This window comes from Argentina anserina, chromosome 5 (genome assembly GCF_933775445.1).
Source record: "Argentina anserina chromosome 5, drPotAnse1.1, whole genome shotgun sequence".
NCBI classification, from domain to species: Eukaryota; Viridiplantae; Streptophyta; class Magnoliopsida; order Rosales; family Rosaceae; genus Argentina; species Argentina anserina.
Genome location: NC_065876.1, coordinates 12,241,366 through 12,263,136, shown reverse-complemented (window position 1 = coordinate 12,263,136; position 21,771 = coordinate 12,241,366). Strand labels below are relative to the sequence as shown.

The 21,771-nt window shown below is 39.4% G+C and overlaps 5 protein-coding genes across 8 annotated transcripts; 3 read left to right on the top strand and 2 right to left on the bottom strand.

The window, feature by feature from the left end:
- The first annotated feature begins 562 nt into the window (after positions 1-562).
- Positions 563-3,226, top strand: LOC126794638 (uncharacterized). The gene is made up of 2 exons (XM_050521400.1): positions 563-1,857; positions 3,181-3,226. Exon 1 carries the CDS (start codon positions 666-668, stop codon positions 1,851-1,853), a length of 1,188 nt encoding a protein of 395 aa, XP_050377357.1. The 5' UTR covers positions 563-665; the 3' UTR covers positions 1,854-1,857; positions 3,181-3,226.
- Positions 3,227-6,367: 3,141 nt separating this feature from the next.
- LOC126794881 (tobamovirus multiplication protein 2B) lies at positions 6,368-9,362 on the top strand. 2 transcript variants are annotated; one of them, XR_007672189.1, is made up of 6 exons: positions 6,368-6,526; positions 7,628-7,693; positions 7,788-7,852; positions 8,272-8,362; positions 8,677-9,210; positions 9,332-9,362. XR_007672189.1 is itself a non-coding variant. In XM_050521674.1 (5 exons), the coding sequence occupies exons 1-5, from the start codon at positions 6,386-6,388 to the stop codon at positions 8,713-8,715; spliced, it is 402 nt and encodes a 133-aa protein (XP_050377631.1). In that variant the 5' UTR covers positions 6,368-6,385; the 3' UTR covers positions 8,716-9,332. The 2 variants fall into 2 exon arrangements, 1 of the variants encoding a protein (XP_050377631.1); XM_050521674.1 differs by having other exon boundaries at positions 8,677-9,332.
- A 1,309-nt stretch (positions 9,363-10,671) lies between these two features.
- LOC126795008 (uncharacterized) lies at positions 10,672-13,159 on the bottom strand. Of its 3 annotated transcripts, none has more exons than XM_050521814.1 (4): positions 12,842-13,159; positions 12,229-12,293; positions 12,045-12,137; positions 10,672-11,926 (listed from the first exon to the last, which is right to left on the bottom strand). In XM_050521814.1, the coding sequence occupies exons 2-4, from the start codon at positions 12,274-12,276 to the stop codon at positions 10,964-10,966; spliced, it is 1,104 nt and encodes a 367-aa protein (XP_050377771.1). In that variant the 5' UTR covers positions 12,277-12,293; positions 12,842-13,159; the 3' UTR covers positions 10,672-10,963. The 3 variants fall into 3 exon arrangements, with proteins under 3 accessions (XP_050377771.1, XP_050377770.1, XP_050377772.1); XM_050521813.1 differs by having other exon boundaries at positions 12,229-12,290; XM_050521815.1 differs by lacking the exon at positions 12,842-13,159 and having other exon boundaries at positions 10,672-11,931; positions 12,229-12,269.
- Positions 13,160-17,260: 4,101 nt separating this feature from the next.
- LOC126794404 (protein transport protein Sec61 subunit gamma) lies at positions 17,261-18,492 on the top strand. The gene is made up of 3 exons (XM_050521115.1): positions 17,261-17,413; positions 17,496-17,611; positions 18,318-18,492. The coding sequence occupies exons 1-2, from the start codon at positions 17,320-17,322 to the stop codon at positions 17,609-17,611; spliced, it is 210 nt and encodes a 69-aa protein (XP_050377072.1). The 5' UTR covers positions 17,261-17,319; the 3' UTR covers positions 18,318-18,492.
- Positions 18,493-19,210: 718 nt separating this feature from the next.
- On the bottom strand, positions 19,211-21,470 carry LOC126793269 (acetolactate synthase 2, chloroplastic). Its single transcript, XM_050519732.1, has one exon. It carries the CDS (start codon positions 21,381-21,383, stop codon positions 19,416-19,418), a length of 1,968 nt encoding a protein of 655 aa, XP_050375689.1. The 5' UTR covers positions 21,384-21,470; the 3' UTR covers positions 19,211-19,415.
- Positions 21,471-21,771: the final 301 nt, after the last annotated feature.

Genomic DNA, 21,771 nt, shown 5'->3' with positions numbered 1-21,771 from the left:
CCTTGATAATAAAAGGGTATGTAATGATTATTCTATAAAATTGTATGATTTTCTTCAAAAAAAACAAAAAAGATGAAGGACACACCTCAACGCCTAGCTATGTGGTTAAGATGAAGAAGAGCCAACAATTTAATTGATGAAATGAGAACATAGTCTCTTAACATGAATTACATTAAATTTTATGAATTAATGAATCAACTAATTATCTAAATTTCCTCATCTAAATTGTCATTATCATATGAGCAACCTTAAATTTCCTTACAATTGCACAAAACCTATAGTTTCCAAAATCGATTTTTATATTTTTTATATGTTTTTTAAATGATTTTAGTTTGTTTTATATCTTCCTTATTTATTTTACTGTATATATGGTTGTTATGGTCATTTTATAAAACAAAAAAAATTAATTATATAATATTAGAAATGTGTATTAAGTAGTGTATATAAAAAAAAATTTGTAAAGTTGCCGAAATATATGTTGAAAAATTCTCATAAAGGTACTATAGAATGAAAAAAATAAAAAGAATAAAAGAACATAGGATAAGAGTCAGGAAAACACAAGTATTAGCTCAGTTTGGTCTGCAGTTCCGAAACGCCAAACACAATCAAGACTTGAAGACACTTCTGCAGCTGCTGAACCTCAGTGGTCCTGATCACACACAGAAATGAAGATCTCCCTTCGTCTCCAAGACGACCAAGACTCCCAACACTACCGCAACCCACTCATCAGAGCCAAAATCCCCATCACCATTTTCAACCAACCCTTCACTTCTTCCATCGCCACTCTCCCTTCCTCCACCACCTCCTCCTCCTCCCACCTCACCTTGTCTCTCTCCTCAGCCTTCTCCTCCGGCCCTTCTCTCAAACTCTCCTACTCCCACAATACCACCCCATCTCCCTTCTCTCTCTCCCTCAAGTCTGGCTTAGGCCTCTTCGGCTCCCCAAACCACTCCCCTCTTGTTTTCACAGCTCACTTCTCTCTCTCCCACACAAACCCATCTTTCTTTCTTCACATCAAGCCTCAATTTGGAAACTTTTCTCTGAAAAAGACCACTTTTTCCGACCCTGATGCTTCTGGTTCTTGCTCTGATGGTGTTTTGGGTTCTGGCCCCGGCTCAGATGGTGGTTTTGTTGGTGGGTTTGTGTCTGAAGAGCCAGAGTCGTCTTCGTCATCTGCTTGGCAGGAGCTGAGTTTGGAGCCACGTGGGGGTAAAGATGTCAATGAAGTTGGGCCTGTGGAGGAAAGGGAGTTGGGTTTGAGGAATGGTGGGAAAGATGGGTTCTTTTCTGGGATTGGTGTGATGGCCAGGACTGTTTTGCCTGTGACAAAAGGACTTGTGGTAAATATGCGGTGGGGGGTGAACTTTCCGGCGAAGATGGGGAGCAAGCTGCCTTATTTGGCAGTGAATAAGATTGCATTTGAGAGAGTTGAGGAGGTGGAGGGAGAAAAGGAGGAGGAGAAGAGTGGAGGGAGTAGTGTGAAGGATTTGGAATTGTTGAAGGGGATGTGTTTTTGGATGAGGAGGGATTTGGAGGTTTTGGAGAAGGAGAATAGGGAAATGAAGCAGAGGTTGGAGGATATGAAATCGGGTGTTTCCGGGAGGCATTTTCGTGGGGAAAGTGATGCTTCTAGGAGGAGAGTGGTGCCACCATTGGGTGAGAGTTCGAGTGAGTTTGAGAGGTGGAGGAACAAGAAGGGTGGGAGAGAAGAGAATGTGCGAACAGAGTCTCACACACCGGTGAAGAGTGTGAGAGAAGAGATTTCTCGGGTGGAGGAGTTGAAGAAGTCAACCAATCAGGCGAGTGATTTGGAATCTGAATTGGAGAGAGCTATAAAGGCCGCTACGGCATAGCAAGGTTTGGCTATCAATGCTCATTATACTGTTTTGTATTGGAATGAATATAGTAGGCAAGTCATTAGTACTTTCTGGGGGACTATGTAATAATGTACTGAATGTAGCGTGGCCAGTATGGCGGGATTTATAATTGTAGTTTTAAGTGATCAGGAAATATTGGAAATATGTTGTATACTTGTATTGATCACATTAATTGAGTTTAGTTTTCTTATTGAGATAGGATTTGTGTCTCCCAATTCAAGTGTTGCTAGCCTGCTAAATATGAATCATATATGGGGATATATATGGTGCCGAATTTCTTTCTGTTTCTGTGATCAATTTACTGGCTGGCTATATATATATATATATATATATATATATATATATATATATATATATAATTGTTAGTTAGATGACCTGATAACCTTTACTAATTCATTCTATATCAAATGAGTCCTTTGCATAGCTTTTATGTCAGTTGAATAAAATATGACGGGATGTCAATGTGCTCATATATCTTGAAAGGTGAAATGATGGATAAGTTTTAATCATGTGATGATCATCCTCTTAACATCAAGTCGCTTGGGATGGCTACACATTGAGTCCAGGCACAAACAGAAACAGTGAAGGAAAAGTGCAGGAAGTTTGTTAAATTTTATCCTCAACCCTTCTACTATCTGCGACAGTGCGACCACTTTCATGTTCTAAAACTCTGATAGTGGGATAGAAATTAGATGGTGTTGATAATTAGAGGGTGTTCTTTAGTTGCACAAATTTTGTTTGAGCATGTTAGGCACATAATATTCACCCAATTTTAGTTTCAACTTTGTTATATATTGAGCCAGTTGTAAATGCCTGATAACATCCCTAGGTCTGCTTGGCAGTAGGAAGTACATTGGTTCCTTTAGTGTTTACTTATCTCCAGAAGATTCGGCTTTCTTTTATCTTTGTAATTAGCTGAGCAAGTTTGCAGACTTGCAGTGGTACTGTACAAGGGTAACAATGTCTTTGGAGCACTGAGCTTGATGTTGCATTTGTTGAGTCCATTTTCTTGTGATTGCAGTCGTTTGATTAAAGCACTGAACTTCTAAGCAATTTGATTGTGTTTTGGCTGGCCTCTGTTGAAGTCATTCTGACTTGAAATACCATTTCGGTATAATGCAATGAGCAATCCAATATATTTTTTGTTCCAAGATCGACAAAAGGAAGATAAATATTTAGTAAGAAACTTGCTCCTGAGTGAGATCTATGGTTTTACAGTGTATACTCTTTCCGTAGAGTGCAGTGTCTGCATCTTCAATTCTAAACTGATGGTCATGGTACTGTTTATTTGCATCTTATGCAGGAAAGCAATATTTCCAAGCACTGACGAATGGCGTTCACCGAACGCGAACGACTTGTAATAGTAATTTCCCACGGAATCTTTAGGAATTAGGAGGGCCTGCCAGGCTCCAAGTAAGTGCGACCTGATTTTTGGTCTAGGATGGTGTTGAGGTTCTGTAAAAATTGACTAAAATACATAAGATTTAGGTTCAAGCACTATGCAAACCGTATCAGTTGTAAACATGTAATCAATTATTCTTTTCTAAATCACAGACCCCTTTTTCGAATATAACTTGCATCAAGCTATGTAAAAAAGATACAACAACATGGGGAAAAAGATGACTTGCGGGCGCGTCCTGTTTTTCTTCTTTGTTGCAGCCCAAAAATACATCGTTTTGGTCTTCTCATTAATGTTGGAAATTTGGTTTACAATCGGTTCTTAACGAGAAAATGAACCGACAAAGAGAAAAGAATTACAACCTAAAGCCCCTAATTCATGAATTGGAGGCTCATCGTGAATTGGAGAGGCTGGTTCGGGTGGAGCAAATGAGCAATAGGCTCGGATGATGGGATGAGCTCTGCAAACTGACAGTCGAGATAGACCGTCGGGGTTTCAGATCTATCGGGATCGACTAGTGGCGGTGGAGGTAGATTTAGGCTGGGTTTTGGATCGGATGGCGGCGGTGTGGAGAGGGACTGGTTTGGTGAGGGTTGGAAGTCGACGTCGGAGGTTGAGATCGATCGATTTGCGGGTTTGGGTTAGGAGGAACGAACTGGAATTTTTTGGTTCAAAGTCGATGACATCTGTGTGAGAAGATGGGTCAGTTGGGCCTGTGATGTGGGCCGGAGGTAGAACTAGACTTGAATTGGGCTTGAGAACATCAGATTGGTAAGGAAACATATTTTCATGAAATACAACATCACGACTAGTAAAAATTTTATGACTCGAGAGATCGTAAAGCTTATAGGCTTTTTGACCAACTGGATAATCGAGAAAGATGCACTTAGATGCTCTAGCGTCAAATTTATGTGTGACTTTGACATTTGTAGCATAAGCCAAACAACCAGATACACGAAGGTGATGAAAAGAAGAAGGTCGAGAGTATAGACACTCAAAAAGGGTTTTAAAAGAGAGAAGTGGAGTGGAATAACGATTAATAACATGAACAGCAGTGAGTACACATTCTCCTCAAATTTTTTGAGGAAGATTTGCTTGGAATTTAAAAGCACGAGCAACCTGGAGGATATGGCGATGCTTGCGTTCTACTACCCCATTTTGTTGAGGCGTATAAACACAAGTGTTGAAAAATGACTCCATTATCTTTGGAAAAAAAACTCAGCCCCATTATCACTGCGAAAATATTTTTTTTGTGATGAAAATTGCGTGGATGCATATGCAAAAAAATGTTTCACCAAATATTGAACTTTAGATTTATGTTGCATTAAAAAAAGCCAAGTGAAACAAGAATAGTCATCCACAATAGTGAGAAAATAATGAGCGCCACAAAGAGAATCATGTTTGTAAGGACCCCAAATATCACAGTGAATCAAATCAAAAGGTTTAAGTGACAAGATAGAACTAGTACCAAAAGAGAGATGACTCTGTTTCACTAATGGACAAACATCACAAACATGATTAGGATCAGAAGTGAAAGAATCATTTAGAAAATGCTTAGCAATATAATCTAGAGGACGAAACGAAACATGACCCAAACGACGATGCCACAAATGAGAAGAGGACATTGTGAGGTTACATGTAGGTTGAATGGTTGAGGAAGGACAAGGTTTAGGATTGATTTTCTCCGTCGCTAATGTCATCAAATAGTAGAGACCGTTGTGTTGCTTATCCAAACCAATCGTCTTCCTCAAAACCAGATCCTGCAAAATACACCAATAAGGGAAAAATGTCGCAGAATAATTTAATCCCATTATGAGTCGACTAATAGATAAGAGATCAACTTTGAAATTTGGTATATATAACACATTGTCCAGAATATAATGCGAATTTAACGATACCGATCATGTAAAAGATATGTGTTCCTTTTCTCCACTCGGCAACAAGACATGAGGCAATATGTGATTTTTCTTGCTATGAGCCAACTCATTTGACAAAGAGATTATGTAATCTGTTGCGCCACTATTGAGTATCCATCCTTGAGATGACACTCTCGACAAACCAAGATTGTTCTCTGATTTGAATGAAGGGGATCTGGTGATGCTATTGACAAAATCCAAATTATTGGGATTCAAAGAGATGACATGCTTGTTGCCATTTTGAATAATGATATTATTGCTCATGATGGAAAAGATGCTCGCACGAGAAGTAGAGTCCGAAGATTGATTGAATTTATTCTCACACAAGAAGTAAAGTGCGGAAGCCTATGAGATAGGTTTGGATCGTGATGCATGTTATGGTACCATGAAAAGAAGTAATTTGGCTAGGATGGATTCATTGATTCTAAACGTGAATACATATACAACTACTGATATCCTAAAAGGAAACTACTTTTTACTAACTACAATAAGAAAATATATATGCAGCTAATAAGATTACTAATATAGAAGATATACAAAATCAACATTCTAACAATACAGTCACTTTTCCATTTCAAAAAAAAAAAATACAATACAGTCACTACCCACTGTATAAAAGGAAAAAACTGAAGAAAGCAGTGAGCCGCAAAGAAAGATTCCAAACTTGTAAACCCACTCCATGGCCGCGAAGTATTTTTGTTTTACATGAGAAAATGAACAAACGCGAAGTCTTGAAGCAGCGTGTAAATTATCATGCATAAGAGTTGAGCGATGCCTGGTGTCAACTGTCAGTTGCTATTAAACCAAGTCTCAAAGCAGTTGCTGCAGAAGTAGAAACATCAGCTGCTCCTATGCATTTAATAGTGATAATAGGAAAAATAAAGCCAGTTGAGCCACGATAATTATGAACAGAACTATCGCAATTCAGTTCAAGGACACCAGGAGAAAGAGGAGACTACACAACTACGGGGGAACGTTGTTGATGAGTACGAGTAGATAGTTCATGTTCTAATGTGATCATTTTTAACTGTAATCTTCAGTGGACAAAATCCCATAGATTATACATGTACCATTCTCAAAAAAAAAAAAAAAAGAGCCTAGTAAACTTCAGGGACCTTTTAGTCATAGTGAATATACAATATACACACGTATGATTGTCTTATATTTTGGCCAAAAATTGGAGGTAGAGAAGAATGGCGAGCTCAACCTCCGGCGGAAGAAGCAGCAGCAGCCGAGAGAATACGGCAAAAGGGATGGTCTCCGATCAGATATCTCAGGCCGTACTATCCACTTCCAATCTCCTCCACCTCATGCAGCAGTCCTCTCCCTCCCAGGTCTCACCTTCCTACTCTTTATTCCTCTTCAATGCAAAGTGATCAAATTCTCTTCCTTTTTCTTCTTAATATCGAAAAGATCAATTTTTGACTACTGGGCTTTGATTGGATTCGGCAATGGTGAATGCATTGCAGAGTCTTTTTCAACACCTGAAAAATTAAATTTTGAAGTGATGTTCTGTATGGCTGGGGTGGTTTAGATCAAAGATAGTACAAACAAATTTGCAGAAGAATGTAATGGAAAGATGGGTAGACAATAATTATAGTTAAAGATGTGTATGTAGTCACTAAAACAGTAACTGTGGTGACATGGATCAAAGAAACACATTGAAATGCTTGGAGTGTTATTGGCTAGGGAATGTGTTGTTTTGGTGACTTATTGGCATTGTGTTTCAAATGGCACTTTCTTTGCTAATCGGAGTGTTAATTCTGTTTTAGTTAGATTGTTGAGGTTATGTGGGGTGTTCAAAATGAGATTTTCACCTGATCTTGAAACTGTGGTGATGCGATAAGGATGTTTGGAAGTATGAGGGAGTGGAGATGCCGTGGCTTTCTATTAGGAAGCCGAAGGTGTAGAGTGAGTCTTCATGAGAATAGTAGTTGAAAGATACAGTTAGTATCAGGAAAGGAAAAGGAGCGAGTTTGAGGGGAAATTACTCTTGTCAGTACACCCAAGTGCCTTCAACATTGCCTTTGTTTGCATTTTTCTATGTTTCTGCTTAAGAGTAGACGAGTAGTTCTTGTTGAGAACCCTCAAGGAGATGGGTTGTCAGATTGATCAAAAAAGCACTTCTGAGGGTTAGGCCAACCTGGACTCAGAGGAGTCTTGGCTCCGTATGCAGCCTGATAATATGATTCTTCTCAATCTGTATTCCAGAATGTTTACGCTTGTGAAAGTTCTCTTTTTTGTAACATCTCAAACATGGAATGCAACTATATACAGTACTTACTGTGCACCATGACTTACTCATTCTTGTGAAGTAATTGTACTTATTCCAAATGGGTCATTAGTCATCAGTTACACATGCTAATAATTCTTCCACTTGAGCCTCCTTGGCTTATTTTGCATGGTTACTTATTCTGATCCCTTCTCTTCTGCAGGCCCAACTGATAAAGCTGCCAAAGAACCTTTTGCTCAAATCATCTACAATTAAGAATACCGGACATGTACGCTACTTTCTTTTGCAAGATGATCTTGACTATGAGGATCACATGCAGATCTATATACCTCTTCATGTGTTTTTTTTTTTTTTGCATGCAGTTATTGGAGCAGATGCCTCGAGTCATTTCATCTTTGGATGCACATATGGAAACTGGGTTGCAAAGGTTGTACGGATATGGTCTTTTCTTTCACCAAACCTTTTTGCCCCATGCTGCTTGATGTTGTTCCTAAAGAAACTCTTTGTTCAATGGGAATTTTAATTAACACTAATGTATCACAAAATTCTTTCGCTTAATATTCCCTCTAGGAAATATAAACTTATATAACTGTAGGATCAGGACATTACAGTTATATTCTTTGACTTGTACCAAACCATAGATTTGGAACAAGATACATGCTTGCACATCATGTTATGCCATTGATCTATGTTCGCAAGCCACTTTGGCATTGCTGCTTATTAGATGAAACATAGCGATTGGCATAGTTGATAGGCCAGATAATGTACATTCCTACTGACCATAAATAAATTACAAGGCTGCAACTGCAGGATAGCTATCTTATTCAACTGTTACAAATTTTGCAGTCTGCCTCATCTGCAAACTGTAATACAACTACTCGCAAATATGGAAAGCTGCCATCTCAGTTCTATCTCACAAGCTTGTGTCCTTCAAGAGGTTAATATCTTTGTTTCTTTGACAAAATGTGTGTTATGTAAGGAATCACCTTTTTGACTCTGTATGAAATATAATAAGTTATTTCACACTAAGTAAAACTAAGTGACTATATACATAACAAGGAGTGTGAGTATATGTTTTACAAAGTCGGGTCGTGAGCCCATTAATGAAGCAAATTCATGTTAGTCAATGTATTCTGCTTTTAGTTGTTCCTGAAACCGTAGTGATATTGATGACTAACTTTGATTACTGCATAGGAACATGGCTCTTTCATCTGCATCACCTTATTCATCTTCCACATTTTTTCTTACCAGGAACACGAGGAAGAAAACAAAACTTCAAATGTGGAGTGACAAATACGTGCTAGGCAGCACTTAATAAAGATTGTGTTGGCAGGCTAACATCATGCTGGTCGTAGGACACCTCCAGAGTTCTTGTTCAGGATGTTCAAAGTAAATTATATGTGATCCCAATGTACATAAACACATTACAAGATTTTGTCAGTAGATTGAATACTAATGAAGTTACTCTTCCTGCGTTATAATAATATGGAAAGAAACAGTGTTGCGTGACCAATGTGCTGTGATCCCTTGAATCTTCTGAATTTAATATTTGCTTCAAGATTGGTTACTCATGGATGTAGTTAGTCCTTATCAGACAAGTATAGATTGCCAATGTGTATCTCAGAGTGAGCTGCTTCAAGTTATCAGGGTCTTCCACAGGGGAACGAGTTTCAGTTGTCCTTTTTATCAATTCGATATCAAAGGATGCAGAAAGAGAGCTGAGATTGCAAAAGATAGAATGCTCTCCCTGTGCTTCCGATAGTCGGGGCTCAAAACACCCATGAGGTTGGCATCTATTTGCTTTATTGTACTACCTTTTGTGCTTCTATTCTTTCTTTTGAACTATGAGACACATACAAGCTAGAAGTACTGTTTCTCATTGTGGCTTTTTCTGGAATAATTACAGTTATGTCAAAAAGAAACATTATATATATATATATATATATATATATATATATAGAGAGAGAGAGAGAGAGAGAGAGAGAGAGTGAACGTCCACACTTTATATATATAGCGGACGTCAGCAATTCCGGCGACGCGCAACGATGGCGTGGATGGTGCCGGCTGTGCTCCTCCCTCCTGGCGCTCCTGTCTGTGCCGGCCGGAGCTCCACTGCCGGCCCACAGCGGCCGGAATCGGCAAATTTCTGTAAATTTCAAGAAGCTAAAGGCTGTAATTTTGGAGGTAGAGATGATGATACACTTGGTGAGTGGTGACAGGGAAGGAAACTTGTCTGGAAGGAGAATGAAAGAATTTGAGGGAAACTACAAGTCAGTAGACATCACTCTTGTTTCTACTTTTATTCTTGAGAGTTGTTCTTGTTGGAAATTAAACCTCAAGGTGATGGGGTGTCAAATAGATCATAAGCATCAGTAAGCACCTATTAGGAGTCTTGTGTTGTATGCTTCCTGATAGATATATATTCCGGAATGTTTACTCTTGCGAGTATTCTCTTGCTTGCAACTTTTCAGAAGGGAATGTAACTATACCTATACTAAGTATTTCTAACAAGTACAAGTTGCCAAATCTTTGTGTATGTCAGTGCGAGCTGATTTATGCTAGCTATCAAGGGATAATATATTGCTGGGTCTTCCAGAGGGGAACAAGTCTCAGTTGTCGTTTCTATTGATTCAATATCAATGGATGTAGAAAGCGAGTTCAGTTTGCAAAAGATAGAATGGTCTCCCTGTTCTTCAGATAGATCATGGCTCAAAACACCCAAAAGGTTTTCCTCTATCTGTTTTCTTCTTCTCCTGCTTTTTGTGCTTTTCAAATTTCTTGTGAACTACTTCGAGTCACATACAGGCTATTAGTATTGTATTTCATTGTGGCTTTTCTGGAATAATTACAGTTTTCTCAAAAAGGAGTAAAAATTGTGCTTTTGGAGTTTTGATTGTATAGTGATCAAAATCACATTATTCATATATCAAGTGTGCCTCTTAGTTTCCATATGATTTGATGAATGCATTGCTACTTGCTACTAATCATACGTTTTTGGTTTAAAGCTTTGTTTATGATGATCCTTATGCTCAATAAGATTCGTATAATGCCTTGTGTCCATTTCCATGACTTATTTGTGAAAATTTGGGATAGCTAGAAAATAGAGGGGTCAAAGTTTGCGTTGTTGCAGACAACTATGTTCTCAATATCATCAAACTAGAAGTCAATGAAGTGTAAGATGATAATCACTTAATCCCAAAATAGTAAATAGAGGGAAACAAAAGTTCCAAAGTCTCAATAGCGAAACAATTATACGTGTATGCTTAGAATGAGAGATCTTAGTCTGAGTATAAACTAATAGAGACCATGCTGAATTCATGTTCAGCATGTACATAGACTTGCAACAGGAAAAGGTTTTATTGTGTTTTAATCAATCAAATTTCCGTAGTCGCAGAAAGTTCTGTGAACTTAGTAACTATACACCCTCCCCTGATGTTCATATTCACCATTTTCAGAGTTATAATGTGACTGCTTTTGGGTGTCTGCTCAAATCTATCAACATATTTTTACATACGATACTTATAGTACTCATCAATCATCACTCGATCTGTGGTGGAAGCATTGTAGTACCGAAGGATTTCTTCCTGACAAGAAGACATGTGATCTTTGAAGTCTGGCCGTGAGAGTTGTCCAGACTACACAGAACAAAGTCAGGCCTATGGAGCCTAAGATTCAAGTGGTCTTCCCCAATGGCAAGTGCAGTTGCATCAAGAAGAACATGCCATGAGTTGCGGTGAGCTTCTGAAATCCAATGCAGTGAGTGATGAATCCCATTTATAAATGCTGGATAAGAGAAGAGCCCTTTCAGCTTGTGCTTACTTTTCTTCCTGAAGTACTGGCTTAGTTGTGAACCCTTGATCCTCAAGTCCAACCAAGACTCTGGTGCCACTATCACTTTGGAATCCTTGTAACCGGCAAAGTCCTTTATGACCTCTTCTTCTTCTTCTTTACCTGCTCCAATGACAGTCATGTAGTAGTTCCCCCTGTAGAATGGATAGCTCTCCGCTACCAGCACCTTGGCGTCTCTATAGTTGGGAGTGAAGAGAACAAGGTACTCATCATCAGGCAATCCACAGTGCTTCAAGACCTTGTTTCGTGCTTGCACCTCGGGGATTGAGATGAAGCTTCCAGGAAAGGAGGATTTCTCAGTGAGGATATCAAGCAACCTTGATGTCTCCAACTGAGTCCTATCCAAGTCAGGAAGATTGCTACCAGAGAATGGTGATGGGGATTCCCTCAAAGTAGTGCCCCTTGGAGACTTTTTCATATCATCAAGAGTTTGCAGATCAGGAGATTCCTCATTGATGCAAATGCTAGTGTAGTCGAACTTTTCTCCTTCGACAAGACCTGCATAATGTGGGTACTTTGCCAACACATATTGCTGAACATATTCTCTTTCAGCCGGAGTAATGGGGCCTGACCATCTCAAATCTAGGCCATCACCATGGAGTGTTGATATGGCTTCAGCAATAATGTGAGGTGGGATCATGGTATGCACTTTCTGTTCTAGTTCAAAATTTTAACCATTTAAACTCTAATCAGATTCAGATCTATTTGAGATTGATATCTGAGTATGAATTCAGGAAATTAAACATGCTTTATAAGGGTTCAGGTGTTACCTTGATAACCATACTTCTTGGTCTGCCATCTTCTATTGTTGGTTTGTGTATAGAAGCAAAGAGAGATTTTTTGCGTTGGCCTTCCCTCAAAGCCTAGTGTTATCAATAAACTTGTTACATATTTTTCCTAAGCAAAGAACTAAAACACATAGATCATAGGAAATGAAGATAAGCATGCACATACCTCAGACCCTGCTTTTGTAACAATTTCAGCTGTAGTGTTCCTCCCCATGTCAACTCTCGCAACTGCTGATAAAAACAGAACATTTGCTTAGAGGATTATGATTTAGAAGTCGAAATTAATAAGATGCACATAGGAGTGAAAACACCTATACGTAAAACCCTTCAGGAAAAATACCAGAAATCGCTATTGCAGCACAAGTGGTTTAAATTAAGCAACTAGAAGATCAAGATTGAAAAGCTCAATGTGTTGTTCACTGTTTGATAAGGAAAGAAGAAATCTCTAGTAAATGGACAAACAGAGAGATACTGAAACATATAGAGAATATGGCATGAAAACTAGTGTTAATCCCCATGCTCCCAAAAATCATGACAGATATATTCCAGAGCAACCTAACCCATGTCAAAAACCAGTACATGATTCCATGATTTCCATCCAAACAAGTGAAAGTATAAAATCTGACTTTCAGAAGTTGCAGTTAATTGAAGCCCACATAAGACACACACAAAAAAAACAGTAGCAAGCTCACTTAGTTCATGCCCTTCTCAAACATACATGAAACAACAAAAGCCACACTAAAACTCAAAGTTCTGATTGTAAACCTCTTTATTCATACCTTTTTCCAGTTTGACTTAATATTCCACACTGATTCACACAAAGCTGATACAAGCTGATAGATGGAGCAGTGCTAGTGAAACAAAGGGATGAGATGATCAGTCACAGCAATCTGTTTGGTTTGGGGACGGGAAAGGTTAGGATGTAAAGGGAGAACTTTTTAACCAGACCGAGTCTTCTGACCGCAGACAATTCTCTGCGCAACATTCCTCGACATTCTCTTGGCAGACACTTCGTTATATGCGAGACTCAAGAGTAGTACTTGTAAAATTCTAGAATAAACCAAAACTTCCTCTTCCTTTCCTCTTTTCTTTTTCTCAATTTTCTGTAATGTAAACAATGCTTTCAAGGGGAGAGAGAGGAGGTATATACACATATGCCGTTTGAAGATACCTGATGCAAGAACCTGCAAATGGACAAAGTCTAACATATATGGTTTCATTTTTTTTATTTTGGAGAGTTGGGATTAAATTAAGTAATGCATTGTTTGCCTACACACTCTTTAGTAGTTTAGTGATGTTGCTCCATTGGAACAAAAAATTGAGTTTGCCGGTACACAGACTTATATTTCAGTTTCAAAGGCATTATTATAGTCTCTCCCATCAATGGTTCTTGTTATAAACTTAACAAAGAACCAGTCTTCTAACAATTTATCCTCTTTCTTTTTTCTTTTTCCTCTGGTTGAAGTTTACGGTGTGTTCTTTCCGTGAAGCTGTTATTGAAAAGGACCTTCATTGGCTTGATAGGTCTTTGGGGTTAGAATTTTTCAGCACAAAGGGAAGGTCCCGAGTCTTTCAGTCCTTCACCTTTTGTATGACTTCAAAAATAAAAATAAAAATTGGACGTTTTCGTGTCAAATGGTTTGAAACAGTGAGACAGTAAACGTATTTAGCAGGTACATTTGTGTTGGAAACTTGAGAGCAGTATGAATTGGAGAGTGGTTTAGTTATGTCATCGAACATAAGAAAATAATAGTGATCGTGTATTAAGTGACTTGAGTCCCACATTAGTGTTACTGGCTGCAAAAGTTCACATTGATAACATAGTTGATTGATTTCGATTCTGAATTTCTGATTTGACATTGTAAGCAGCACAATGTCGACGCCTTGGGAAAGAAGCAAAGGGAATGAAAAGGTTGTGACTCGTTTCTGTGCACCCATAGGACGCGCCAAGCAAAATTTTTTTTTTTTTCCGATCACTGCTAGTCTTACAAACTATATAGCTCTCAGGGGAATTTGATACAAGTTTGGGGCATTGCACTATTAACATTAATTCAAACTGAAAATGGAGAAATAAAATTGCTATACAATACCATGTATTTTAACCGCAAAATAAAACTTTAACGCCTAAGATCTTGATATAAACTATGAACAATTGACTTTGATGGAGTTGACAACTTATTATTATATCTTTCTCCAGCCGCTGGCTGATGAAATCGATCTCCTCCACTCCAAATTTATGCAGTCATTCCAACATCACAACTGAAAGCATAAAAAGGGAAAGTCTACTGCAGCTCGATCAACTACCACGATGGTGTTGATGAAAGAATATGATGCAACTGAAGGGTCTGGCTCAACAACCATTGAAATCCCAAAGTACAGCCATGGAACTAAAAATATATTTTCACTGGAAGACTCTTTTAGTTCCATTTTCGCTGGCTAGGGCTCCATTAGGTACACTAGACACATCCCAGAGTCTATGCGTGGGAATAAAGAAGTTATCAGAGATGAATTATAAGCTACTCAAGACGGAAAAGGGTGTAAAACTATATTTTAATTAATCTAAATTTATTGTTTATATATTTCTTATTTTGTTAACTATTACAAGCTCTAATGCTCTACTCTATCAATAATAGTTTAAATAGAACCCTAGATAATGCACTTATAAACTTAAACTCATATGAAAATGACTAGCAATATGAGGATGTGATGAGGCTGTTAACAGACAACATGCATTTGTTTAATTTGTTAAGTAGATTAGGTGTTGTATATATTAACCATCGGGTTCATCACCAAGTCATTAACAAAACAAGGTAATTCATACATGCAAGAGGGTCCCAAAATGGAATTGAGGATCACTTTGGAACTTGGAGTAATAAAAAATGATGGAGTACCTGTTTGAATCCAAAAGTACAGTACCTTAATAAGGTTGATCAAACTTGGATTGAATCGTACAGCATTGTTATGACAATGTACTTCTAAACCTTCTTCTTCCTTTCTGTAAAATTAATGTACTCAAGTAGCTAGTAAGCTGTGATCTTTATTATATAATCTAATTAACTTGGAGTATAGCGTTTATCTTGGGTGATAAAGTACTTATCCTGCATTGCCAATCAAATATGAAGAAGCATCTCCTTATATTCTTATAGTTTCTTGAGGAAAACTTTGAAGAACAATACAATCGATCGACCAATTAGAAAATGATTGAGTACCTACAAAGGTTTATCAAACTTGGATTCAATCGTACAGCATTGTTATAGCAATGCACTTCAAAATCCTTCTTCTTCCTTTATGTAAAATTAAGGAAAATGAATATAAAGCTGTGATCTTTATCATTGAACCCTGACTATTGGAGTTTAGCTTTTAGCTTGGGTGAAAAAGCACATATCCTCCATTGCCAATCACAAAGGAGGATCCTTCCTCTTATAATATTATTCAAGTTTCCTGAAGAAAACTTTGAGGAAATAACAATACAATCGAGCAAATATCCAGAAAGTACAAAGATTCAAGTTCATCAGAAACTTTGTCATATTTGAATATTAAACACAAATGCATACATCAAGTCAAGCAAAAGAAAATGAAAAATCTCCCACTGAAAGTAATTTTCTATTGAGGGTAAATCTTATTTGTTATGATATAGAAAGATAGATTAAATTGGATCAATCAGGATGAGGGAACCGTACCCGTCGTCACCTCTTACCATTTTAACTAAACAATGGTTTCCGGAAACCAGCAACACAAGCATACAACAACAGCTGGTTCAAGTGAGATCCTCATAGAGTTGCCTCTTGTACGTCTATTTATATTACCGTATATGAGTTGTTCTCTTTATATTAACCCGTCGTTACCTCTAAGGTCTTTTTTTTTTAGAAGTTGTGCCCTCTACGGTTTAGGTGATATGTTTTGGTAAATTAATAGGGAAATTCCATCATTATAAGGTGCAACGAGAGTTGCTGGATTACCAATCGGCCGATTAAAAAGCGGGGAAAAATTCTACAATGTGTAAAACACCGGTGTTGTTCAACATCTATTGCCAATGTATTAAATACCTAGTCCTAAACCTCTAGGCCGTGTTTGTTTGGTAGGATATGTAACAGGATAGAGGTAAAATAAATCCAATGTGGTGTTTGGTGATTCAGAATGCAATTTGATAAAAAAATTAAATCTTGTCAGAGTAGTATATTATATCCTGCTGGAGAGTTGGTATATGAATTAATCATACCGGATTTCAATAAACAAGCATGAATGTTGACTAATTGAGCAAGGACTCTTCTCCACCAAAATACAAACAGATGTCCTATTTCTTCAGTCCCCGAGTTTATCCCTCAATTTTCGTCACCTCCCCAGCCACATATCCTCCATCACTGCCAGGCCTCTCCATCTCGATCGGCGGTAATCCGGCTTAGTCTCCTACATATCTCCACCTTGAATTCAAATTTGAACACATTGTCGATCGAATACCAGCAAATTGTGCAGACTGTGGACCGACAAATTGAGCTGATCGAGAGATGGCCATAGCCTTGTGGCTGTTGCCGATGGAGACGAGTCTCTGCGAGTGACTGGAGAGAAGCGAGGACTAATCAGCGTGGAAGAAGAGGGATCGAAGAACGAAATTATCTGAACTTTGTACATATCCATTCCAGCTCTAATCTTTTTTACCAAACACACAAAAAAGATTTAAAACAAATCCAATCTTATCCTAGTCTAATCCGAATACTATCCTAATCCATTCCTATCCTGGATGCCAAACACGCCCCTAGTGTAAGACTGTCAGCTTTGTCTGACCTGCCTTGGTTAGCCAAGGTTCTTCCATCGGAAAAAATTGTCAAAAAAAAAAACAGAGGAGCAAGATGGAATGAGACTCATGAGAATATTTGGGACCAACAATGGAATAATAGTATTGTTACAGTTGAGTGTGATTTTGGAGTCTCCTTCTATTGAACATTTCTGAAGTCATTTTTCCAAAGCTTGAAAGAACTCTAAGCACAAACTATTTAGACTGATCAGTCTCTTTTCATAGACAAACCTCCCAAGTTACCCTTTGCCTTGGACTTAGATATCTGTTTTTGGGCTATAAGGGCCAAAGGCCCAAATAGGCAAATAGAGAGTGTGGGCCTAGAAAAACCCAAAATAGTCTTCAAAAGAGGAGGTTATATATTTGACCAGTGTCCTAACGCGTCTAATTCACTTCGTCTTTAAATTCTCAGATCTTCTGCTTCTGCTTCTCTCATCTCTCAAATTCAGCTCTAAACAGAATAACATGGACGCCATTGACTCAGTCGTCGATCCCCTCAGAGAGTTCTCCAAGGACTCCATCCGACTCGTCAAGCGCTGCCACAAGCCCGATCGCAAAGGTAACCAACTCATCTCAATCTCGGATTCTTCTAGATCTTTGTAGAATCTGCAGGTTTTGATTCGTATGTGAAATCGATGCAGAATTCTCCAAGGTGGCGCTGCGGACCGCGATTGGATTCGTCGTGATGGGATTCGTCGGATTCTTCGTCAAGCTCATCTTCATTCCTATCAACAACATCATCGTTGGATCTGTTTAGGTATCTTCTTCGATTCCGCTTCGTTTTTTTTTTGTGGATCTTAGAATTGTTTTCGTTCCGATTTATGTGGGATTTAGAATTTATGAGCTTATTTAGTTGAAAGAGGACTAGAATTTTAGTGATATGCGATGTATTGGAAATCGGAGGCTTTTATGAGAAATTTAGGGCAAAGTAAGGAAGGCAATGGCTTATATAGCGGGAGAAATTTAGCTTGAAAGTAGTGAAGACAATGACCTATAGCTTGATGATACTGTGTTTTTGCTGGCGTTATTGTGAAATGATTCTCTAAGATGAAGTTGCCTTTACAATTTGTAGGTGCGTAGTGAAATTGGATTGTGGTTTGAGTATTTCACCTCAGTTCGAGTGATTAAGATGTTTTTGAGTATTGCATTGTGGTTTTGGTTAGAAATGCATGAGGTAGACTACTCGTGTGCTTGTGGCATGATAGAGAAGACTGATTCTTCTCTTGTTATAATGATTTGATTTGTGATACATGATGCATGTCAAACCAACAGAGGTAACACGGTCAATTTCTAGGTCCTGACTTCTATGCATAACTAAACATGTCCAACATTCTAATGTTTTGCTGATTTTTTGTTTTTTATTGGTTTAGTTTTCATATGTTTTTATTTGATTGGTCTGACGACAGATTGACAGAGTAATATGAGGGTAGTGATTGATGTGTTTTTTTTCCCTATAATTGCAGGTTATGCTGAAGTCTGAGTATGATTGATGATAGGTGCAGCAACTTGAGAGTGTGAAGAGGAGGCAATAGTGTTTACTTTTTAGTTCTCATTGGGTTCTCTTTTTAAGACATGTTTACCTTACTCTGTAATACAATGAATCATTAAGTTTCTAGTTTTTCATAATTGAGACCTTAATACTGGGCTTTGTTTACCTTACATTTTTTACTCTGCTGCTGTTTGGGAGCGGGAGCACATCACCTGTGCCCAATTTCCCACTCGTGGACTTCCACTCAACACCAAGTTTTAGAGTTCTCTGTTAGGATTTATTATTTTCAGTTTTTTTATCTAAGAAAAATTTACGCCTTTCCTTCTTCCTTCTCCAACCATGAAATCTGATCAATTCAGAATTTAGAAAGGACCCGGTTTCTTGATACATTTCAGGCAACCAGGGTCCAAGTTGTCGTTGGTTTTCAGGATTTATCTCGGCTCCATACCAGTTGATCGGCTTTGTTCAAATGTACTCCGACGAAGGAGAATCCAAGCGCAAAAGATTTGGCAGTTAACAGGGGATCAGCGTTAGCACATTGTGAATTGTTGAGAAAGCAGTGGTGTTATACTGATAGAGTTTCTAGATTTCCAGCTAGTTCTTACATGAAACCTATGTTTCGACTGAATTAAGCATTGGAAATGGTTATATCTTGCGGTCAAATGCATTTGCTAGATCACTTGCATAACATGACATTACATGAAGATCGGAACAATGATTGAGTCAGCTGATGATACAGAACAACAATTGGATCATTTGCATAACACAATATAACTTGATAACACAGAACTGAACTAGAGATCTGAGATCATTATTCTTATAAAAGTTAGTTACAAGAGATTAGATCAGCACAAATGAACTAAGAGAGATCAGGCACAAAACTGAAACTATAGAACATTATTATTCTTATAAAAGATTAGAGTGGCACAATAGCACAAATGAACCACCAGGCACAACATCTAACTTAATCACCAAACAGAACGCGTTGATATATTACTCATACCAACATTACTACAAACACTAATCCAAAATTGTACATACTAGAAACAAAATGAGATGCTGCAAAAAGAAATCAGTAACTTCTTCTTCCATCGCCCTCAGTGATCACATCTTTGAAGGCACCACCACTTGGGATCATAGGCAACACATGCTCTTGATGTGGTACTATGACATCCAACAAGTATGGACCAGGAGTGTCCAACATTTTCTGGATTGCTGCTTTGAGGTCTTCCTTCTTCGTCACACGGGCAGCTGGTACACCACAAGCCTCTGCAAACTTCAACATATTTGGGAAGATCTCGGACTCATTCGCCGGGTTGCCTAAGTATGTGTGAGCCCTGTTTGCTTTATAGAAGCGATCCTCCCACTGAACAACCATACCCAAATGCTGATTGTTCAACAGCAGTATCTTGACCGGAAGATTCTCCACCTTGATTGTCGCCAATTCTTGGACATTCATCATAAAACTTCCATCACCATCAATGTCGACAACAATAGCATCTGGACATGCCGCAGCAGCCCCCATAGCAGCTGGCAACCCAAACCCCATGGCTCCTAAGCCCCCTGAAGTCAACCACTGTCGAGGCCTTTGATATTTGTAGTGTTGAGCCGCCCACATCTGATGTTGCCCGACACCAGTGCTTATAATAGCCTTCCCTTCAGTTAACTCATCAAGAACCCGAATTGCATACTGAGGAGGGATGGCATCCTCAAAACTCTTGTAACCCAAAGGAAACTTCAGTTTCTGTTCTTTTAGCTCTGCCCTCCAAGCTGAAAAATCAAGCTTAAGCTTCTCTAATTTCCCTTCCACTATCCTGTTCAACCCCTGCAACGCCGGCTTCACATCACCACAAACAGACACATGTGGCTGCTTGTTCTTCCCTATCTCTGCAGAATCGATATCAATATGCACAATCTTCGCACGGCTAGCAAATGCCTCCAGCTTCCCAGTCACCCTATCATCAAACCTCACACCAAAAGCCAGCAACAAGTCAGCCTTGTCCACAGCATAGTTGGCAAAAACAGTCCCGTGCATCCCAAGCATCTGCAGTGACAAATCATCCTCATCGGAGCTCGGGTAAGTCCCCAGGCCCATCAAAGTAGTCGTAACTGGTATCCCAGTCAGCTCCACGAACCGCCTCAACTCCTCGCTCGAATTCAAACAGCCTCCACCAACATACAGCACCGGTTTCTTGGCCTCCGACACCAACCTGACAATCTGGTCCAAAAGAACCCCATTGGGGCTTTGGGGCAACCTAGACATGTAACCAGTTAATCTAATTGGTTGGTCCCAATTGGGAACTACAAGCTGTTGCTGCACATCTTTCGGAATATCAATCAAAACCGGGCCGGGCCGACCCGATGTGGCTAGGAAAAAGGCCTCTTTCACAATCCTAGGGATGTCATCAACATCAAGAACAAGGTAATTGTGCTTGGTGATGGATCTGGTTACCTCAACAATCGGAGTCTCCTGAAAGGCGTCGGTTCCGATCATCCTCCGCGGCACTTGTCCGGTGATGGCCACCATCGGAATGCTGTCCAACAGCGCGTCGGCGAGGCCGCTGACGAGATTGGTGGCGCCGGGGCCGGAGGTGGCAATGCAGACGCCGGGGAGCCCAGACGCGCGCGCGTATCCCTCGGCGGCGAAGACGCCGCCTTGCTCGTGGCGGGGGAGGACGTTGCGGATGGAGGTGGAGCGCGTGAGAGCCTGGTGGATTTCCATCGACGCGCCGCCGGGGTAGGCGAACACGGTGGTGACCCCCTGGCGCTCGAGGGCCTCCACCAGGACGTCCGCGCCTTTACGAGGCTCGTCGGGGGCGAATCGGGGGGCTACGGGTGATGATGGGGCCGGAGGGGCGGCGGTGGTTGCGGCGGGGGAGGTGGCTTTGGGGGTGAGGGAGCTGGAGATTCGGAGAGGGCGGAAGTGGGAGAGGGAAGAGTAAGGGAGGGTAAATCGGGAAAGTGGGTTTGTGGATTTGGTGGAAGAGGAGAAAGGAGAGGGTTTGGTGAAGGAGGAGGACGGCGGGGCTATGGTCGCCATTGTTGACGAGCTGGAGGAGGAGGGGGCGGCGCAGTGGGGAGAGAGTGAAATTGGATTTGATTGTGTTTTTGGAGTGTGGCTGCTACAAAAGGGTGACTCCTGTCCTCAAAAGAGTTTGATCTTATTTATACTTTTCAATTTCTCATTTTTATATTATGTGAATATTCATGTGGTGAAAGTCTTTTTAGTTTTTACTATTTACTACGTGTCCAGTACAAATTTCACTTTGATTATTTAAAAACTTGTTAGTCTAAATAATTTTGTTTTCGAGTAGACCAAGTAGCTGGTTGTTAAAATGGCATCGTCTTTTTCTTTCAGCATACACAGCTCCTGATCAAAGTTAAGAGGGTCTCGACAAATCAATCAATATTTATGTTCATATACATTT

Coding starts and splice junctions, on each gene's coding strand:
- LOC126795008 (XM_050521814.1), bottom strand. CDS start 12,276: ATGGGGAGGAACACTACAGCTGAAATTGTTACAAAAGCAGGGTCTGAG. Junction 12,138..12,228: donor TTACAAAAGCAGGGTCTGAG/GTATGTGCATGC, acceptor TGATAACACTAG/GCTTTGAGGGAAGGCCAACG. Junction 11,927..12,044: donor CAAGAAGTATGGTTATCAAG/GTAACACCTGAA, acceptor GAACTAGAACAG/AAAGTGCATACCATGATCCC.
- LOC126794404 (XM_050521115.1), top strand. CDS start 17,320: ATGGACGCCATTGACTCAGTCGTCGATCCCCTCAGAGAGTTCTCCAAG. Junction 17,414..17,495: donor CCACAAGCCCGATCGCAAAG/GTAACCAACTCA, acceptor AAATCGATGCAG/AATTCTCCAAGGTGGCGCTG.
- LOC126793269 (XM_050519732.1), bottom strand. CDS start 21,383: ATGGCGACCATAGCCCCGCCGTCCTCCTCCTTCACCAAACCCTCTCCT.
- LOC126794881 (XM_050521674.1), top strand. CDS start 6,386: ATGGCGAGCTCAACCTCCGGCGGAAGAAGCAGCAGCAGCCGAGAGAAT. Junction 7,694..7,787: donor CAATTAAGAATACCGGACAT/GTACGCTACTTT, acceptor TTTTGCATGCAG/TTATTGGAGCAGATGCCTCG. Junction 7,853..8,271: donor ATGGAAACTGGGTTGCAAAG/GTTGTACGGATA, acceptor CAAATTTTGCAG/TCTGCCTCATCTGCAAACTG.
- LOC126794638 (XM_050521400.1), top strand. CDS start 666: ATGAAGATCTCCCTTCGTCTCCAAGACGACCAAGACTCCCAACACTAC.